At 41.3% G+C, this 20,941-nt stretch overlaps 1 protein-coding gene across 4 annotated transcripts in view; it reads left to right on the top strand.

The window, feature by feature from the left end:
• The window catches only part of Cdc42se2 (CDC42 small effector 2), a 65,398-nt gene that overhangs the window by 28,449 nt on the left and 16,008 nt on the right, over positions 1–20,941 (top strand). For 3 of the 4 annotated variants that reach the window (XM_055602824.1, XM_055602821.1, XM_055602822.1), the window contains 2 exons: positions 980–1,128; positions 15,065–15,364. In XM_055602824.1, coding sequence (XP_055458799.1) covers positions 15,311–15,364 — 54 coding nt within the window. In that variant the 5' untranslated portion in view covers positions 980–1,128; positions 15,065–15,310. Of the gene's footprint in view, positions 1–979; positions 1,129–14,301; positions 14,322–15,064; positions 15,365–20,941 lie in introns of those variants that run through there. The other variant, XM_055602823.1, reaches the window with a different exon arrangement.

Genomic DNA, 20,941 nt, shown 5'->3' with positions numbered 1-20,941 from the left:
GCAAATGAGTTGATGCTTAGGGAGGAATTACTATTTGTTTGAATGGCTGGAATGGGAAGAGAATGACTTGTCATGGTGGTGCTTTTAGGGGTGAAGACATTGGAGAGTGATGGTGTGGTCCCTGAGATGAGCAAGAGTGGGCAAGCAGTGATCAGATTACCAGTTGAGTGTGTACATGCTGGAGCTTAGGCCTGATGTTTGCTTAGTGCTCTAAGTGTTTATTTGGGTGTTTGTGTACGAAGAAATCGCTTACTTTGCTAGAGGCTTGCTCAGACAGCTCCTGACTTTCAGAAATAGAATGCAAATCTACAGCTTTCTGACTCAAAGCTCAAGTTTTTATCTCTGTCATTTTACATCCCTAAGTCAGGAAAACATATTTGACTCTGACAGTAATACAGTGCTCTCGGCAAGCTATTAGAAATACATACTGGAATTTGAAAGCTCGGATGCGTATCTGGTCCTGACAAGAACTGTGAACTAAGTCACGTTGCAGAGTGGCAGCTTCTATGGAGAAACACGGCGCCCAAGCCCATCAGGAGTTGACAGTTAATCCCATCTGATAGCACTCCGTGGAGGAGCAGGCCTGATGTTGTCCGCTTTCATTTTTCAAGAGAGATTAGAAATCTGAATTTTTTTTGTGAAGACTTCAGGTTTGTCAATGTAGGAAGGTGTTCTTTAACACGGTGTGTAAGCCAACCTTGTGGATGTCTCCAGAATAGACATGTGTAGGGGACTGCCCCTGGAATGAGTTGTACCTTGCATAGCATGGAAGCAATGATCAATTTATATGATGAGAAAAGGGTAGCAACTTTGTAATAAGCACATTACAGGCATTAAAAAGTAGGTTATTCTTTTAAACATGGTTCTTATGTGTGGTCTAGCATTTGAGCTCCATTTTCATGTGTTATCAGTTAATTATATAGAGGGAGAAATTGCTCCCTGCAGCTTTTGCCTCCTAATTGCATGCTTTCGTTTGCAGATTGGGTCAGTTTTGAGTGAAACGTGGAAACCAAGCGAGAAGAAATCTTCAAGGAACTTCTGCTAATGAATCTTCAGAGTCACCTGTGTGTGTCTTACGGACTAATCTCCACTCAGAGACAGCGGAATAAGTGTCCCCATTGATGAGTGGTAAGTCTGTGTCCACTGATGACTAGACATCGAAATTCCCACAGAAGCAGTCTGCTTTCTTCATGTTGTTAGCACTGATTTGTCGGAGTTCTCCCCTCCAGTATTTAAGGCGTGGTTTCAGAGTGTGGCTTTGATCCTCAGGTTAAGCACAGCCTTCCATTGCCTGCAGTTTTCTCTTCACTTTCAGTGATGGTCATGTCAGTTATTTATCATTTCATGGCCATCTTCTGTGTAGTCACAATACATTCTACGTTTTATCAATAAAACTTTCCAATAAAGGTTATCTACTCTTCAAAGTCATTTTAATTACCTAACCCTAACCATTAAGAATCTACTGGGCATGGTCGTGCATGTTTTTAATTGTAGGCCTTGGGAGGCAGAGGTATCCTGGTCTATTTTGTGAGGTCCAGGATAACCAAGACTACATAGAGAAACCCTGTCACAAAGGAAGAGAAAAGAAAAACCTGGAAAATGTCTCTAGCCAGAACCATGTTTATTCTTTCTTCATTGTGCAGTCCAGTACGTGACAAAAATGAAGATTGTTGAGGCAAGGTGTAAAAGACAATAGCTCCGTCCATCATAGTCGCAGGAGTAGAGAACACGTCCCCCCACCCTCTTCTGGGAGGAAGAGATGGTGCTTCCCACCGCGCAGTCAACATCGGCAGTAACAGGGAGCTTTAGAATTCTAGAGATTGTTTTGGCTACACATTTTAAATAAAATAGAAATACTGTTTCTCTAAAATAAAGGAGAACTTATAGCTGGCAAATATACCAATTTTTTAAAAATAAAACAGCGTGTACTGACTAAGGACAAAGCCTATTATGAGAAAAAATAGAAGATTATTTTAAATTTCTTTTGCAAACACTGAGAGTGAACATTTTATGTAGAGCTTGACAGGTACAAGAATTGAAAAGTAGAGGGAAAGTACCTGTGTGTATTAAATATACTTAATCTCTGATTTGGTTTTGATTGCAGTGGATAAAATGCCAATAATTGTGTGCTTTTAGGTCTGAGTCTCGTTGTGCCTGTGTTCTCTGACCTGAAGCACATGTGTGTGGTCAGGTCCTCCAGGGAGAACGTCCTCACTCTCCTTTCTTGCTTTTTTATACTGTAAGTGCATTGCTGGGGAACAGACTACAGTGTACTCCAAGGAGTGTCTCTAGCTTGTCTCTAAAATCATTGGTATTAAAATCATTGGTGTTCTAAGGTTCTCCATGCTACAAAAGTTTTTTCTAGTGCCCTACCAACACTGAAAATACTAGTTAGTAAAAATCTGGCCTTGGTTTTTACTTTGCCTTTGAGTATTTATGTTTACATTCAGTTGAAAATAGCTAATCTTCATAGATTTACATTAATGTTTCTCAGAAGGTAAATTTAGTCATAAATTGCTCTCAAGGGTAAGGCCAGCAGAAGTTTCGTGAGAGAGCTGGAGGGCATGTGGTCCTAATGAAAACAGAGGAAAATAACCCATCCATAAAATTCTCCTCTAAGCAGCTGTTAGGGCCCTTAGTACAATAGCAAAGTGAGTGAGTGAGTCCTTTCATTTTCCCGTTTTTGTTTGTGAAATTACCCTTGGTTGTTGTTAGACAGTGCTGAGTCTTTTCCCCAAGTGCTGACTCTTTACAAGTGTTGTTTCTCAAGTCACATCCATGCGTGAGCACAGCTGTCGTTCATGGCCACACCACTGATTTTACACTCATTTGAAAAATAACCTGCTAGGTTCAGGTTCAGTGCTGAACAGTGTTCTCTGTCATGACTTCTTATACTGTTTGTAAGGCTGAGCTGCTGCCTTTGTCTTGGTGTTTAAGTTGGCCAAGAGGGATGTGAGTAGTTGTGTGCCTTGGGAAGGGAAGGGTGGAGAGTAATCCTCACTGTGAGTTTTGAGAAGAGATAATGAAATCCTTTATATCCTTTTCCATAGACCAGCATTTCAAAGACTCCATTTTAATAAGAATTGATTGTGCAGCTGCAGCCTTGGCAACAAGGCCTGGGTGAGAAGAATTGGGGCAGAATTCCAGAAACAAGCCTTCAGTGGTCTCCTGTGGAGCTGTGCTAATGAAACAGATGAGAACATAAAGCATCTCAGAGAAATAAACCTAGCACTTTGTGTTGGTATAGAGGATGTTGAAATAGCTGTCATAAGCTATTTATTCAAGAGTAGCTATGTTATAGTCTTTGAGTATAAAAAAATCTTGTATATCCTTTCAAGTTAATATTTCTGTGACTTACATGTAAAATGTAATTGTTTCTGCCCGTTTTTGGTGAAGTTCAGATGTTTTCAATACATGGTACCAGATTAATCAGATATTTTACAGACAAGATTTGCTGCTGAAGAGACAGCTCAATGGTTTAAAAGCACTGGCTGTCTTTCAGAGGATCTAGGTTCAGGTCCCAGCACCCAGATGGCAGCACACAACCATCTGTAATTCAAGTTTGAAGGGATCTGATGTCCTCTTTTGATTTCCGTGGGAACCAGGTACACGTGGTACACAGATATACAGGCAGGCAAGATACCCATACAGTAAAATAAAAACAAATATCTTTAAAAAGAGAAGCAAGATTTCAATTATTTTTAATAACATTAGACTTTAAATGGGCATATTATTTTCATACAAGTTTCCTATGATTGTTGCAATATTAGAATGCTTTTAAGCAATACAATTTGTTAAACATACTCTTTTAACACTGACATGACTGTAAAAGCTGTCATTAAGCCAGAATTCAATATCTGGCCACGTGACATTAGTTTGTACCTGGGTTTTTAAATCCTGTTTTAAGAAGTATTTCAATGAATAATTTTTGTGCATGTAGGCTTTTTGTTTTGTTTTGTTTTTCGAGATGGTTTCTCTGTGTAGCCTTTGTTGTCCTGGGCTCACTCTGTAGACCAGGCTGGCTGTGAACAAACAGAGATCCCCCTGCCTCTGTCTCCCAGGGTGCTGAGATTACAGGCGTATACCACCATGTCCCCTTTTTGGGCTCCACATAGAAAAAAAAATTTTTTTTTTCAGGTTACTTTCGTAAAAGGACTGAAATTCGCATATGTGTGGTTGCCAGTTACTTTCCTATTGCCGTGTCGAGACACCATGATCAAGGCAACTCATAGAAGAGTTTGTTTGGGACCTATGGTTTCAGAAGGTTAGAGTGTAGTGAACGGAAAGTAGCAGGTGTCCAGAGCAGCAGCTGAGACTCACACCTTGAACCTCAAGCAGGAGGCAGAGAGCAAACTAAGAATGGCACTAGTCCTGAAACCTCAAAGCCTGTCCCCAGTGACATACCTCCCTGAACAAGGCCACACCTCTTAATCCTTCCAAACAGTAACACCGACTGGGGACCAGGTAGGCAAACATGAACCTGTGGGGCCGTTCTCGTTCAGACCATGACAGGTACCACCAGCTGGGGCCCAAGTATTCAAACTTGAGCCTCTGGAGGCTGTTCTCGCTCAAACCACCACAGACATTTTCCCTGTTCACTTCCCAGCACTGAGTACAATCTCATTTTAAAATAGAATATGTATGAAATGGTAGTTGCCATTTTGAGCTTTTTTGAGCAGGTTATAGTTTATTAAAAATAGTTTTAATATATATTTTAGCACAGCATTAAGAGAGACCAAGAGGGACGTGGAGAAATATAGTAGTACACCATTCATTGACTTCTTTAGAAGGTCTCCCGTTTCCATTTCTTTAATTAGAAGCAGTGAACATTTTTAACTTGTCATCTTCCCCTGTGGGTTTTCACATTCAGTCCTTCTTTATTTCTCTCCTGGAAAATCCATTAGTTTTATTTTTAGTTAGTAGCCTCAAGAATCTCTCAAAAGTTAAAAGTTTCCCATTTAGTCTTTATATATATAGTTTAATGTGTTTCAGGTTCTGTTTATAGCCTGAACAAAGCACACAGGCTATAAATAAAAAGTAGGTTCAGGCTCCTGACAAGGTCCTTGAATCTCGTTTTTCCAACACTTCCTCCTTGACCCTTCCTGCTGTGTTGTGGATTTCCACTGAACAGGCAAGCTAGCCTAGTCTAGCCTCTTGTTTCAACGAGCCAATGGTCATTTCATTCTTTGGTACAGTAATTGATTCCAGTGACCACATCAGACAAGCTGATCCAATTAAATTGCTGCCTTAAATTTTTATTTATGTCTATTACCATTAAGTTGTATTTAATCCTTTCCTACCCAGTGACCTACCAACCCTCACCCCCAAAGAGGATCTCTGTGCAACTCTGGCTGGCCTTTGGATTCTGAGTCATCCTGACTCTGCCACCCAGGTACCAGAATTACAGGCATAGATTACCATGTCCAACTTGTATTCTTCGAATGGTTTAAAAATTTTTAAAATTGGTGATGTTAATAAATTTCCTTATAAAACAGAAGATTCCAGCAATACTATAAACCTCTCCAAAAAAAAAAAAAAAAAAAAAAAGGAGAAAACAAACATTTGAATATCAGTCACACATACTAAATACATTTTGACAAAGATTATCCATTTCCAGGGGATCCGTTGTCCTCTTCTGACCTCCCAGGAAGCAGGCATGGAAATGGTACACAGACATATATTCATATGTATACATTCATATACATAAAACAAATAAATGGAAAAAAAACCTTTTAAATAGAAAAAAGTTTAAAGAAACCAAGAGAACTCCTTACAGAGTGTGGTGTAATTCTGTTGCTACAGCATATTTTATTAAAAACAAAAAGGTTTCCCTCTAAAAACTCATTTGACAGTTGAAAAGACCGTATTTATTGGAGGAAAATATCAAGTTGACAAGTCTGAGGCACTTGGCACCAGGCACATAGCAATGAAGTGTAGAACCAAGTGCCCTTTTGTCTCTGGGGAGTAATCTGAAACAGGATTAAAGCTGCCCTCCACCTTGCATTGTTTACACCCAGATAAGCCACTGCAGTTTGTGTTGAACTGGCTTTCATGTCCCAAGGGACTGATAGGGACTTCTTTGCATGGCCAAGAAGCATGGGTTACACATACAGCTCCTTTGTTAAGCTTGTTCCGTTACGTCCTCTCTTGCTTGGTAGTACTTCAGGAAAGTATCTAGATATTGAATGCCATTCCCCTCTAAACCTTTATACCTCTGACATTCAGGGCCTTTTGTTCTAAGAGGAGAAAACCTGACAAATCAATTTAGTATACAGTTATGTTTCATTGGCACTTACTGATTGATAAAGTAACCAAGTTAGAATTACTAGTTCAGCTATCTACTGAAAGTTCTCTGTTGTAAATTTAGTATATGTCGTGGACATATAAGTTATGTAAACATTTAAGGTACTCTGGAGGATATTAGGACATTGCTATACAAAGGAAGAATTAATTTTTTTCTGTACCTTGATACCAGTTTTGCTTCATTTTCCCTTTTAAATGTAAATGTAAATAGATACTTTTTTATGTGTTGCTCGGTCTAAGAGAGGAAGCCTGACTAGAAAAGGCTTTGTCCACGTGTTACTCAGGTTAGCACCAAGGAGGCCTGTCTTTGTATAAAAGAAAATATGGTAACTAGGGCAACAAGCGTAACACAGCAACCATAGTGGAAACCAGTTACATAGGAGAGGTGTTAAACACACGTGGCCCTTAAACTGCCCAGGCACATTTCTAGGCAGTCTATATTTATTCATTGGATCCTCACATGTACCAAAGAGGTAGACACTAATGTGAAACCGTTTCATAGAACAGCAGAGCAGGATGTACAAAGATCAAGTATTCTGCAGTTCTAAGCCAATTTGTTTGTGACATCTTAATGTGTAGCCCAGGCTGGCCTACACTAGCACTAGCAGGCATGTGCCCATGGCCAGCTGTTATGATCCTAAGCCAGCATTCCACATAGCCTTTCTAATCTCTCCTCCGCACACCAGTGTTTGGTATGAGTGGATGTATCCTGTTCATGTGGTATAGTAATTCTAAGCCAAGGAATAAATTAACATTCATACTTCAATTTAGGCATTTTACCTTGTGGCTATCTAAACAACAGTAAATGCAAACTGCTCTTTAGGGAGCCCTGGCCTCACACAGGAAAAACAAGCCTCCAGCCATGATTAATTCACAGAACAGGTTAAAGGAAACAGTCAAACTTTGCAGTAATAGATGGATTCTAAAGTGTATGTGGAAATAAAAGGGGCTTAGAAATTGAATGGAATTTGAAAAGTAAAAACAGGGCACTTCCAATCTCAACTGCAGGTCTTACTTCAGTGGAGCTGGAGGTTCAAGGTGGACAAATAGACTACAAATTGGATTATAGATACAAAATGAAACCTAAGAATTCTAGAGTAAGTGACAGTCTATGTGACTTTGAAGAGTATGTCGAAAGTCCTTAGGCAGAACACAAATCATAAAAGATAGAGTTGATGCATCAGAGTTCATGCAAGCTAAACTCTGAAAGATATTGGTATGAAAGAAAAAGACCAGAAAAAAAAATTCATGTCTGTAGTAGACAAGGGACTTGTTCTAGAGTATATAAAGACCTCAGTTTAATTAAAAAGGAATTGAGATTATAGTAATAGAACATAACTAAAATTTAAAAATAGGCACTGGGGATCTGAAGAGGTGGCTCAGATTTGGTCCTTACATTGGGCAGTTCACAACCTTCTGAAGCTCAGAGCTGCTGCACCCTGCAGTTCAGAGCACCCGTGCACACATACACATAGCTAGAAGTAATAAGAACACATCCTTTAAAAACGGGCAGTATGTCTGAAGATTTATTTACATCCTGATGGCGGCCCTTCTTCTCCTCCCAGTCCCTTCTTCATACAACCCTTCCCCATTTCCATTTCCCCTTCCCCTTCTCCATTTTCCTTCTCCTCAGAGGAGGGGGAGATCAGTGGGGCTGGAGAGATGGCTTATTAGCCAAGAGTGCTTACTTTTCTTTAAAGGTCCTGAGTTCATAACCACATGTAACTCTAGATACAAGGGGTGCATAGGTACCCGAGCACACATGGCATTCACTCACGTGGACACACACACGTAAACAAAGAAAAAAGATCTTTTTTATATCGTTAATATTATTAATTACTGGGAAAGTGCAAATTAAGACCAGAGGGGCATTACCCCATAATGACTAAGATGAGTGCCCACCACAGAGCAGAGAGTGGCAGGATGTGGAGCAGTGGAACTCGCACACATTACTGGTAGGAAGGTAAAGTGATGGCACCAGTTTGTGAGAGTGATGGGATGGTTTCCTAGAAAGTAAAACTCACACTGTGCTTAAAATATGGTGGAGGATTTCTACTCCTGTGTTTCCCCCAAATAAAAACTCTTCAAAAGCACTTGTCTGCGTATGTAGTTAGGACTTAAAACTTTTTAAAATGTATATGTGTCTGTCTTGCTGTCTGTCTGTCCATCCATCCATTCATTGGTTCGTTCATTCAGTTAGTGTATGTGTGTGCATGGTGCCCAGAGGCCTGCTGGATGCACAGGCATAGGCACTGCTCAGTGTGGGTGCTAAGAACTGAATTCTGCAAACCATTTTAAACACCATTTCTCCAGCCCCATTAAATACTGAGCATATTCTATGTGGTTCATTTACATGAATCAATGGGAAAGACTAGTGTCTAACTAGTCATTTCAAGCATGAGAAAAATACCCTGTTTTCATGATTGCAAGCACTCCTCTCTGTGCCTTTTGAGACTAGTTCAGTAACAGTGGCTTCTCTGGGCTTTTTAACCTCAGGGAAGTATTGTTAATTAGTTGGGAACTCCTCCAAGAGATATCACAAATCAGTTTAAAAGAACCATTTAAACTGGGTGTGGTTGCCATTTCTATAATCATAGCATATAGGAAGTGGACCAGAAGCTCTAAGCTAGTGAGTTCAGGGTCACCTGGGCCACCTAAGACCCTGTCTGAAAAGATTGAAAACAAAGGGCTGGTGAAATGGCTCCATTGTCAAAGTGTTTACTGTGGAAGCATGACAAACCGAATTCAGGCACAGTAGTGTATGCCTGTAAACCCAGGGCTTTGGATCCTATCTTTTGGGCTCCATGGCCAGCCAATCTAGTTGAGTCCATGAACTCCAGGTTCTGTAAGAGACAATGCCTTAAAAAAAACTACGATAGTGTGTGACTGAAGACATCTTTCCTCTAATGTAGAAGACTACAGTCTGGGGAGATAGTTTATTTGGTAAAGCAATGACCAGAGTATGATCTCCAGAATCCACATTAAAAATATGGGGCTAGGGAGAGGGCTCAGGTTGAGCATTTTCTATTCTGGCCTCTGTGGGCATTGTGCATGTCACACATACACAAAGGAAATGGAGAGGAAGAGGGACTGGAGAGATGGTTCAGAGGTTCAGAATACTGCTGGGCTGGGGAGATGACTCAGAGGTCAAGAGCACTGACTGCTCTTCTAGAGGTCGTGAGTTCAATTCCCAGTACCCACCTAGTGGCTCACAACCATCTATAATGTGATCTGATGCCCTCTTTTGGTATGCAGTTGTACATGCAGATAGAGCACTCATATACATAAAATAAATAAACCTTAAAGAGTAATTACTGCTGTTCTAGAGGACAAAGGTTCAATTCTCAGTACCTACATGGCAGCTTGCAAACATTTGTAACTCTAGCTCCAAGGGTTCTGATTCCCTTTTCTGGACTCTGTGGGCACCAGGCATGCATATATACACACATGCAGGCAAAATACCTATACACATAACAATTTTTTTAATTAAAAGATGTTTCTAATATATATATATATATATATATAATATATAGACAGACACATGTGTGGTGCATAAATGTACTGTTTATCCAATACTTTTGTAACTACCACCCATGTTTAAGATATACATCACGGAGGCTGGAGAGATGTCTCAGAGTTTAAGAGTACTGGTTTTTCTTCCAAAGGTTCTGAGTTCAGTTGCCAGCAACCACGTGGTGGCTCATAACCATCCATAATGAGATTTGATACCTTTTTCTGGCTTGCAAGCACACATGCAGACAGAATACTGTGTTAAAAAAAATGGCAGGTCAGGGTTGACGTTACAGTCAGAAAGGCTTGCCTGCCTTTCATTCCAGCCTGATTGGAAGGAGGGAGGAGGGCAGAAATTGTCAGTGGTCCAGGAGTCTTTGTGCATCTTTTTCTGTTTGGAACCCTGCCCTTGAGTGTCCTTCTGGCTGTTAACAGTTTTATTTTGACCTATTTTTGTGTCGCTAGACAAAAATTGTTTAAGCTGTTTTTTTTTTTTTTTCCCCAATTTGTGGCAGTGGGTCTCTGTGTGTTTTATATAATGCTTCTCAAGAATCATTATGCTTTATAAAGCTGTGATTCATGTTATTTGGTATGAATGACTATGCCATTTTCATTAAATTCCCCCCCCCACACACACACCTTGGGGCTAGAGGGATGGCTCAATGGTTAAGGGTGCATAGGACCCTTAAGTCCTATGCTCAGTGGTTAAGTCTGGCAGAGGACTTAAGTTCTTTCCCAGCATCCATGCCCCCCCCCCCCCACCTGCCCCTGTAACACCAGAGCTTAGGGGTTCTGACACCCTCTTCTGGCTTCCGCCTGTACTTGCATGCCCCAACACATACATAAAACTGAAAATAAATCTTTTTTTAAAATTGTTTTTCTCCTTGAAATGACTTCTGAGCTGTTTCCTAGTTTACAGTAAGACATGGTAGTGTGTGCTTACAGGCCGAGCTACCTAGGAGGCTGAGGCCTGGGAACCTGAGGCTTGCAAGTCAGAACTGATGTGGGCAACATGGAAGACAGAAAACAGCCAGGCTCAGTGGCACATGCCCGTAATCCCAGCACTCAGGGAAGCAGAGGCAGGTGGAGCTCTTGTGAGTTCGAGGTCAGCCTGATCTACAAAGTAAGTCTAGGATAGTCAAGGCTACAGAGAGAGACCCTGTCTCGGAAAACAAACAAACAATAAAACAAAACACCCCCCAAAACAAAACAAACAACAAAAACAGCAACAGAAAACTGTTATTTTTGCTTCATTATTGAATTAGCATTTTAAATTTTGATAACAAGATCATTCAGTATGCATTACCTGTGTATACAGGATCTAATTTAGCCCTCATTTTAGATCTGGAAACTGAAACATAACATTCTATAACAGAAAACAGAATGGGAGCTAGGGCCTGTCACTTCTCTATGCTAGCATTTCTAAAATGGTTGGAATACTTAAACTTCTGAAAGTCTTTGGATAGCTAGAGGAATGTCACTCTGCCCTAACAGTGGTTAAGCTTGTCTTTAAACACAGCACATGCCACGTATCTATTCCAAAGTCTTAACTTTTGAACTTTGGTACAGTGCTATACAGACTGATTGTGCCCAGTTCCTGAACTGTGCACTGTTCTTCCTGCTTTAGATTAGGCTTTAGGAGAAGTGTGTGCTGCTCTAGACCAGCCTGGTGTTGACTTATGTGTGGAATGTGCTGAGCTGTGTAGCTGTTGGAATGCTGCTCCCCTGTGCATAGCTTGTGTGTTTTCTTAAGTGTAGGGGTTTTGGTTTGGTTTGTATTTTGTTGATAGTTCTCATGTAGTCCAGGCTGGCCTCAAACCTGCTGTATAGCTGTAGATGACCTCCGCTTCCTGATCCTTTTGCCTTCACTGTAACAGCACTTGGCTTTAAAAGTATAAGGTTTTGAAAGTGGAAGTATTTTAAGCAACTTTCAGCTCAAGGAGTAGAAAATAACTATTGATATAGTAACAATGTTGAAGTTTTTGCAGTAGAGTCAATATTCTTGGAAGATACTTGTATATCAATATTTTAGATTTATACACCTGAAGTAATTCTAAAAATGCAGTTTGATGAGGAGGGTAAGAAGATGGACATTTCCCAAGGCATCTTAGGAAACATCACCCCCCGCCCCCAAGACAGGGTTTCTCTGTGTAGCCTTGGTTGTCCTGGAACTTAATCTGTAGACTAGGCTGGCCTCCAACTCACAGAGATCCACCTGCCTCTGCCTCCTGAGGATTAAAGGTGTGTCCACTGGAAATGTGAAGAAAATGTGAATTTGGGGAAATGTGGGCTGGTAGGCAGTTATTATAGATGGTAAAGTAAGAAGTCGCATGTTAATTTAAACAGTGTAGCCATTTTTAACAAGCAAATTGGCAAAAAGCACCTGCTCGAAATGTGAAATAATACTAGATTCTAGCTGTTTATATATAAATCAGAAAATGTGATATACATGGACTAAGCCAAATAACAGATGTGAAAACACGAGTAGCTTCATGTCTATGTGGCCTGCACCATGGTGTACAGGTGAGGTGTTTCCACAAAGGCCCTGGCTACTAGAGAAGTCCATTTCACAGCGGTTTCTGAGGCTGTGGACGCAGGGGCACTTAAACCTGTTTGGAGCTGTACCTGCTCATCGGGGACTAAGTTACAGTAGGGATGATAGTTTTGTTGTGATCTCGTTTAGTAAGGTGACCAGCAGCGACCGACCAACAATGACACTGTGCTTACATCTATTCCAGAAAGCTAGGAGCTAGGTGAGAATTCTTAATGTTGTTGCCATAAAGAAGTAATCAATGTTTAAAGTGATATATGTATTTTTAGCTTTACAGAATGCATACATGTTTCACAGCGCTGTGTGTGTGTGTGTGTGTGTGTGTGTGTGTGTGTGTGTGTGTATGTACACTTTGACACTTTGGTTCTCAGTGTGGAGGTCAGAGGATAAGTTTCAGGAATAAAACTGCTTATGTGTTTTGATTTGAGTCAGGTCCTCAGACTTGGTGGCCAATGCCTTTGTCAGCCTTACGTGTGGCCTTTTAATTCAGTTTTTTAAATCTTTAAAATGTCCATTGGATACTCTGAATTTAACTCATTTCCTGGTATATTCCTTATAATAAGATTGGACAGAAATAGGTAAGAGTTCCTTTGATCTAATTAAATCTCAGAATATTTCTCAGTTCCGAGGACAAACATCTCTACTTTTTTCTTATCTCTAGACTTGGGTGAAGTAAGCAGTGTTTGTTTTAAGGTCTATATTTTAATTATAGCAAAACTGAATTTTTCTTCCTTCAGTCTTCTCGAATGTTTCTGACTGCATGAATTGTGAGGTTGAGTATTTTATACTCTGCAGCTAACCAGGTTTGTGACTTGAGCACAGCTATCTCCTTTGTTTTTACAAAAGTGGTGGAAGTGCCTGTCTTAGTCTTCCTAGCTTTGAAGAAATTAAAGGGAAGAATTTTCAAAAATGTATTTGGTTAGGATAAAGGATACTTAACCCATGATATATAAAATAATACCTTTTTTGTTGTTGTTTGGTTTTTTTGAGACAGGGTTTCTCTGTGCAGTCTTGGCTATCCTGGACTTGTGTTGTAGACCAGGCTGGCCTCGAACTCACAGAGATTTGCCTTCCTCTGCCTCCCAGAGTTCTGGGATCACCGGCACTCACCACCATGCCTGGCTTAAAATAATACTTTTAAAGTAGTTACATTGGTGAGAATAAAGGAGAATTTTGTGTAATCTTTACATAATATAATTTTAGAAGGGCACAGTTTTAATTTGGTTAATCTCCAGGGTTCTATGAGCTAATGAGATAATGATTTATACATGACAAAGTTTATCAATTTATGAAGCTTCTTTAAGAGGTTTACAAATACTCAATTTAAAAAACAAAAAACAAAAAAACAACCAAATACTCAATTTCAATTGGGTCAGAAATGTTTATGTCTTTTTTGGGTAACCAAATGAAGTCATCTTTGACATTGGATCTTTTCATTTCAAGGGTGGGTATCTATCTATCTATCTATCTATCTATCTATCTATCTATCTATCTATCGAGATGGGGTTTCTCTCTGTAGACTTGGCTGTCCGGGGCTGGCTCTGTAGATCAGGCTGGCCTTGAACTCGCAGAACTCACAGTGATCCACCTGCCTCTGCCTCCCTGAGCGTCACATTATCTTTTTTAAGCTTTGTGTTTTCTTGCAGATGCTGCCTTCACATGTTGGCTCCAATGGTTGCCCCTCCCTTCCATTATCTGATCTTTTCTCAGTAGCAGTTTCTTCTTGAAGGTGGCTCTGTGGTCCCACATTTACTAGCTTCTCTTCTCTCTTGTTCTGGCAGTAGGTAGATCCCCTTAGTAAACTTCTGTTCCTGTCGTATAGTTGTACTTGCTCTGACACCTCCCTCGGTTGAGCCAACCTTACCCATGCTGCTGTGGTTTGCTGATTTGATTGCTAAGGCTTCTGTGGCTTGCAACTTGTGTATCCAGTATTGGGCATCTTCAACTAATGTGCAGGGTAGGTTCCCACCAGTATGAGCCCATTTGATGTAACTTTAGGCCTCACCCAAGCAAACTTGTATACATGTGATGCTGGTCTTAAGAATGATTGGAACCTCCCTGGCTTCTGTTCCTTTGCTTCTCTGACTGTCAGCTTGACAAGGATTTCTTGGACTTCCCTTGGTTTGCTGTGGTGGGATGCTCACGTCTCCACTCAGTGCTGGCTGTTTGGGTGGGTGGGTGGGGTTCCTAATGGCTGGATGCATTGAAGGAAAGCAACATCTCTGTAGGGTTCCATTTCTGTGGGTGGGTGATCATTTTAAAGTTTCTGGTGTGTGTACCTGCTTATCATAGAGTTCATTTATCTGTTAGTTACTGTGGGTTGTCTGAAAACAAAGACTTGACAAAGCATGAAAATGATGAGCATTTCTTTGTGGAATTGAAGTATGGAAACTATAATGTTTTAATTGGTGATTTAAAAAAATATAATGGTTTTAAATTAATTCATACTTTATAGTTATAAAATATTACATGAAAGCAAGGATTTTTTGTTTTCACTATTACAACTTTGACCCCTCACAGTCAAGCAGTAACTCAAAGACTAGTTTGTTACATCAATGAGTTTGTGAAATTGTTGACTTGTAGTATTTGCCTTTTAGGTAATATTCACTCCTATTTTATTACAGATTTCAAAAGATAAACGATTCTAAGGATACTGTGGTTGACTCACTTGCTTTTCCTCCTCCTTCTTTCCTTCTACAGGCTCTAGAACACAGCGGTTCTTTTCATTCCCACCGACTTGGAACCAGTGTCTGTAGAACTGGAAGCAGAGAAAAGAAACAATCAAACTTTCCTCTTAATCAACTTGAGACATTTGACTCCAAGAACAGAGGCACAGTGAAGTAAAGCTATCTCGACAACCATTCCTCACCTTGAGGGTGGACGTGGAGTTTCCTGGCTGGAGATTTAGAGCCTTGGTGGTGCTCACTCAGGCCTTGGGCTGAAAGCATGAGTGAATTCTGGTTGTGTTTCAACTGCTGTATTGCAGAGCAACCTCAGCCTGTAAGTATCTGTTTGATTTGGGTGTGGGCTCTTAAATAGGACACTGGCTCTCAGATTGAGCATGGGGACCCTGGCAGCAAGTGCAGTTCTAGAACTCTGAGCATCTGTCCAAACAAAACAAACAAAGCTACTAGGCTTGGCGGCACACCTCTAATTCACCACTTGGGCAGGCAGAAGCTGGAGGAGCATCATGAGTTTGAGTCCAGCCTGGTTTACAAGCAGGTTTAGGACTAGCCAATGCTATGTGGCAAGATTTTTGCCTCAGAAAAGCCAAAAGGACATACTGAGTGTCAGGAGCTGTGCTAGGAGTCTGGTGTGTTGAACGCCTTTAATCCCGGCACTGGGGAGGCAGAGGCAGGTGTATTCCTTGAGTTTGAGGCTGTTTTCAGAGCAGTTGGAGGTACATGGTGAGATCCCCCACCTCCTGCCCCTGCCCCGACTGGGGGAATTGTTGTAGGCTCCACTGTGCATCACTGAGACTGGGTGGTTCACAGTGCTGACACATGTAGGAGCAGAGAAGAGGAGGTGTGCTATGTGCTACATCAGCCATTAGATTGGTGCTGGGAAGGTGATTGGCAATCAGGCCCCTGTGAGCTCTTCTTCACTCACCTGCTCATTTCCTCCCAGCTCTTGTTTCCGTTTGTGGCAGGCTCAGTTGCTTTGTGCAGTCACACAGGTGTTATATCACCCTGGGTGACTTCCTGCAAGCTGTGCTTCTGGCTATGTCAACTTGATACAAGCTGGAGTCATTCCAGAGGAGGGAACCTCCACCGAGAAATTGCCTCTGTAAGGTCAGACTGTAGGCAGGCCTGTGTGGTATTGTCTTAATTATGGGTTCAGGCCCAGCCAACTGCAGTTATTGGTGCATCCATGGGCTGGTGATCCTGGGTGCTATAAGAAAGCAGACTGAGCCAGCCACGGGGAACAGGCCAGTCGCAGCGCCCCTTCATGGTCCTGCTTCAGCTCCTGCCCTACTTGAGTTCTTACCCTGAGTTCCTTCCTTGGTGGCCTATGATATGGAAGTGTAAGCAATAATAACCCTTTTCTCCCCAAGTTGCTTATGGTTGTAGTGTTCTATTACAGCAATAGAAAATCTAAGACACAAGCTCTGTTTTTGTGCCTCTTATCCTTTTATGCATTAAAGTTAGAAAACTTGTTTGTCCATCTTTGCAGAGGCCTGTGTCTGGAAGGCTGGGATGCAGTTCAGTGGTTCAGGGTAACTCTCAGGAGGCTGGGTTACAGGGCACATGGCTTCAGAGCTGTTCTGAGCCCTGTAGAGGCTAGGCCTTGTTACTTTGTGTAGGACCCACTGCTTTCCTGGGGACTGTGTATGAGTGGCTAGCTCTTTGGCTGAACAAATGGATTTGTATTTTATTCAATTTTATAATAGTTTACAAGGATGATGAGGATTACATTTTAAAATATATTTGTACGTGTACTTTTAATTTGTACCTACCTGGTTCCTAGTGGGGTCAAACATCTTTTCATATACTTAGTATAAATCTGAGTTTCCTTTTTTTCATCAAATTAATTATTAATAGTCTTTAAATGAGTTGTGTTTGCTGCTTTGAGCATGTTTTCCAGATTACAGGTGTACCCTGTGTCATCTTTTTAACCTAGGTTCACTGCAGCAGGTTTTGTGGCAGGTGGCCTTCACATGTGTGCTCTGTAGCCAGCTGCATACAGTCTTCCACCTTCACACTTAGCTCTTTACATGGATGAAAGGCAATTCACTGCTGTGGCATTAAGTTAGTGTACCTTTCCTTCCTAGTTAGCTATCTAAAGATACTTCATTAAACAACTGTTCTTTTTATTAGTGATTTGAATTGTCACCTGTTATTTGTTAAATTCCCGAGTCCAGGTTTGAGGTGTGCAGTGTTCTGTTCTTTTGGCCCAGTGGGCTCTGCTTACCTAACCTTTTTTTTTTTTTTTTTCTTCTTCTTTTTTGGTCGCTGGTAGGGATGAGAGTGAGCTGAGGTATGGCTCCTGTGTGTTAAGCAGGTGCCTCCCATAGCCATAGTTGCTGCACTTCTTTTGTGCTTTCTGATCTCACAGCGGGAAAATCTTTTCATAGCTCTTCTTTGTCAGTGGTATTGGTTTTTAAGGTGGATTGTGGGTTATTATGTTATATACTTCTCTCTCTCTCTCGCTCTCACTCTCTCCTTTTCAGCTGCACTGGGAAATAAATTCAGGGCTTTGCCCATAGTACAAGGGAAAGTATTCTACTGCTAAACTACATCCTAACCCTGTTTTATATTTTTATATAAGACATTGCATAGTGCACGTTTTCAATCTTGTAGGTATTTTTAGATTATCTGGAGTTTAGACTCCAATTGGAGGAAAATTGACGTCGTTAAAGTTTTGAGTAATTATGTTGAAAAGTAGATTTGGTTACCTAAGTTTGTATATTTCCTGCTCAATTTGCTCTAGATATTTTACAGACTTTTATATTGTTCTGAAACCCCATTTTCCTCTTATATTTCCTAATGTTTATTATTTATAAGACTTTAACAATTATATAGTTAGCTTTGTAATATGTATATACATTCTGAAATACTGAAATCAGTTGAATAGTGGTTTAGTTGAAATGTACTAAGTATTTCTTTTTAAAATTTTTAATAACATTTTTATTTCTTTTGTGTGTGGTGAGGGGATGGGATGGCATACATACCACAGTGCTTAAGTAGAGGTCAGAGGACAACTTGTGGAAGTCAGTTCTCTCCTGTCATGTGGGTTCCAGGGGATCAACTGGAGTTATCATCCTTGGTGACAGGCACCTCCACTTCCAAGTCAGTCAGCTCCCGCATACAGACTCATGTCTTTATTTTTTGACATTTAATCATGTCCCCTCTCACTTCCTCCTACCCACTTCATGTCTTCCCTTTCCCTCTCTGGTGGGGGAGAGCCCACTCAGTGCTGTCTCCTGGAATGCTGACTGATCCTGTGCCTTCTCTTAGACAGGTAACCCCAGCTGCAGTGAATTGATGGCTGCGATGGCCTTGTTATGTACAGAAGGCATCATTCACTTTGCCCATCTTCCAGCTCTTACCTCCTCTCTGTTCCTTCTTCTAGGATGTCCCCTCAGCCTCAGGAGTGTGTATGGTGGGGCTTGACATAGACGTCCTATTTAGTGCTGATCACTCAGAACTCACGTGTTTTCAATGCTGACTGGTTCTGAGTGTGAGCATTAGCTGCTACCCACTGCACAGAAAAGCTTCTTTGGCCACGGCTGAGAGCAGCACTGATCTCTTTCCTTCTCCCTGCCTGTCTCCATTCCTCCATTCCCACCCCTATCACCACATGGTCTCACTGTGTAGCTCTGGTTGGTCCAGAACCTACAATGTAGACCAGGCTGGCTTCGAAGTCAACTTTGCCTGCTTTTGCCTCCAAAGTGTCATCACGCCCAGCTGAGCAGTAATCTCTCCAGGGACTCTTATTTTCATTATCAAAGACATACAGTATTGGTAGTGTTGATAGCTGATGGCCCTTGCTCGACTTGATCTGAATGGGATCTAGGGAAGCATGGTGTGAAAACACGTGCAGGTTTATTCAGGGTTCCCCCAAGACACATGGCTTTTCTGTCTCACTGCTCGCTACTATGCAGGTTTTTGCTCTGGTGGCTGTGGCTCTCGGATGCTTGTCTGCAAGACAGCAGTTTTCTCTGAGTTCCCTGTTGTCAGAAGATATAAGAAGAGTTGTGGATTTCAGTTTGATCAGGCTTTTCTTGTGTGTCTTTTGTAGAAATGCCAAAGCTTCTTTTGGGTCAGCCAAGAGGCAAAGTTACATTGCCATACATTTCCTTCCTTTTCCATTTCGTATATGTAGTGTGCTTGTGTGTGACCTTATTTTACATGTATGTGGGTACATGCATGTGGAGGCCCAGAGTTGATGTCAAGAATGATCCTCAATTGTTCTGCTATAATCATTGAGACAGGGTCTGCTAATCAAACCCACAGCTTATTGACACATCTAGTCTTCCCAACCAGCTTGCTCTACAGAGGTACCTGGTCTCTGCATTTGGAGACTAGACCTATGGGTGGGCTGCCATGCCCGCTGACATGGGATTTCTGGAGACTCAAACTCCAGTCCTCACATTTGCATGGCAAGCTCTTTAACCACTGAGCTGTCTGCTCAGCCCCCTGTTGCCACCTTTTAAAAGAGTGTATAGTAAAGCCAGCAGGTTATTTGAGCATCTCACACCTTGTGAGGACTTTAAGTAGCTGGGGCCTAGGCCTTGGAGTTATAAGAGATGGACAATAGAAATGGATTCTTTGTTTCCAGAAAGACTCTACATGTAACATTTGGCATGTCAGTCATGTAATAAAGGTATGTGTGTGAACTATTCCACAGGCATCCTTAGCCTTCTTCATTTTCTGAGAAAAAGTATACAGCAGGCCATTTGGTCACAGTAGTTGAAAAGTGCTTTGCTGTTGGCCTCAAGCACACTCCTCTTTTAAGAGCAGCTATAACCTTATGCTTATGTTTGCTGTTCTTGGAGCCAGTGTCAAGACAGCCTTCTCTGAGAGTTGCTTGGTCACCTCCTGGAATTTTCTGAAGTATTTGCTAGGATAAAGTGCAACATGCCAGCTCTCCCACTCCTTCATTACTCTGCTTTTGCACATTCCATGAATGCGAAGGGCCTCATGCAAGAAAGAAAATAGGAAGCAGTTTTCTGCAGAATGGCTAAGAATCATTTTCTTGTCCTCCTTCATGTTAGCACAGTGCAGTACATAGCATGATAGAGTCCCAGTGTTTCCAGCAATGGTGCAAAGGTCCTTGCTGCTGTTAAGTAGTGCTAAGGCTGTAGGTCTTTTAATTGAATGCCCTGTAACTGAATTTAAGGAGTTTAATCAGCTGCTTTCAAGGGTACTGAGTTCTTCAGTTGTTGTGCAGTAGAATACTAGCAACTTCTCAAGTGCCCTTCTAAAGACTGAACATTGATTCTAGGCTTTATTTAAAAGATAATCCTTCAGTGTGGCCTTGGCTAACCTGCAGCACTGTGCGGCTGACCTGGAAGTACTGACCATCGATTCAGCTTCCGGACAAAGGGGAGCGGTGATAAAAGTTTAGAATGAAACGCTTATGGCACACATGTTTATAACTAAGGACATGATACAGATTCATACAGCAATTAGCTGTATGATGAGCACGAAAGAGCCTCCTGTCTTTGACTTACAGATACCAGCTACTATCTCACCTTTTAGTACTTTTCTTAAAATGGTCTTGATTCAGTTCAGATTGGGATCTCTCTCTTGGTCTCTGTCCCGCCCCTCTTCCTTCCTCTCCTTTCCTCCCTCCTCTTCCCTGTATCCTTTTCTCCTTCCCTCCTTTTCCTCTCTCTATCCTCCCCTCTTTTGTATCCTTATAGCTACCTTGCAATTGTAATTTATAGGTACCTCAGAGTTACAGCTAAAAAAAACCTGATCAATGCATTAATATTTAAAAGACAATCAAATCCTGTTTGATTTTGTGAATTTGTAGAATACATAGAATCATCATTTAGCGTGCTGTATACTTTTTCTCAAATCATCATTTCAGCGATGCTTATCAGTGCTGGGACAGCCAGCACAGACAGGC

Source organism: Psammomys obesus, unplaced genomic scaffold, assembly GCF_907164565.1.
Source record: "Psammomys obesus unplaced genomic scaffold, mPsaObe1.curated_primary_1811, whole genome shotgun sequence".
NCBI lineage: Eukaryota > Metazoa > Chordata > Mammalia > Rodentia > Muridae > Psammomys > Psammomys obesus.
The sequence above is the reverse complement of the archived record's forward strand: the minus strand, read 5'-3'. Positions and strand labels throughout refer to the sequence as shown.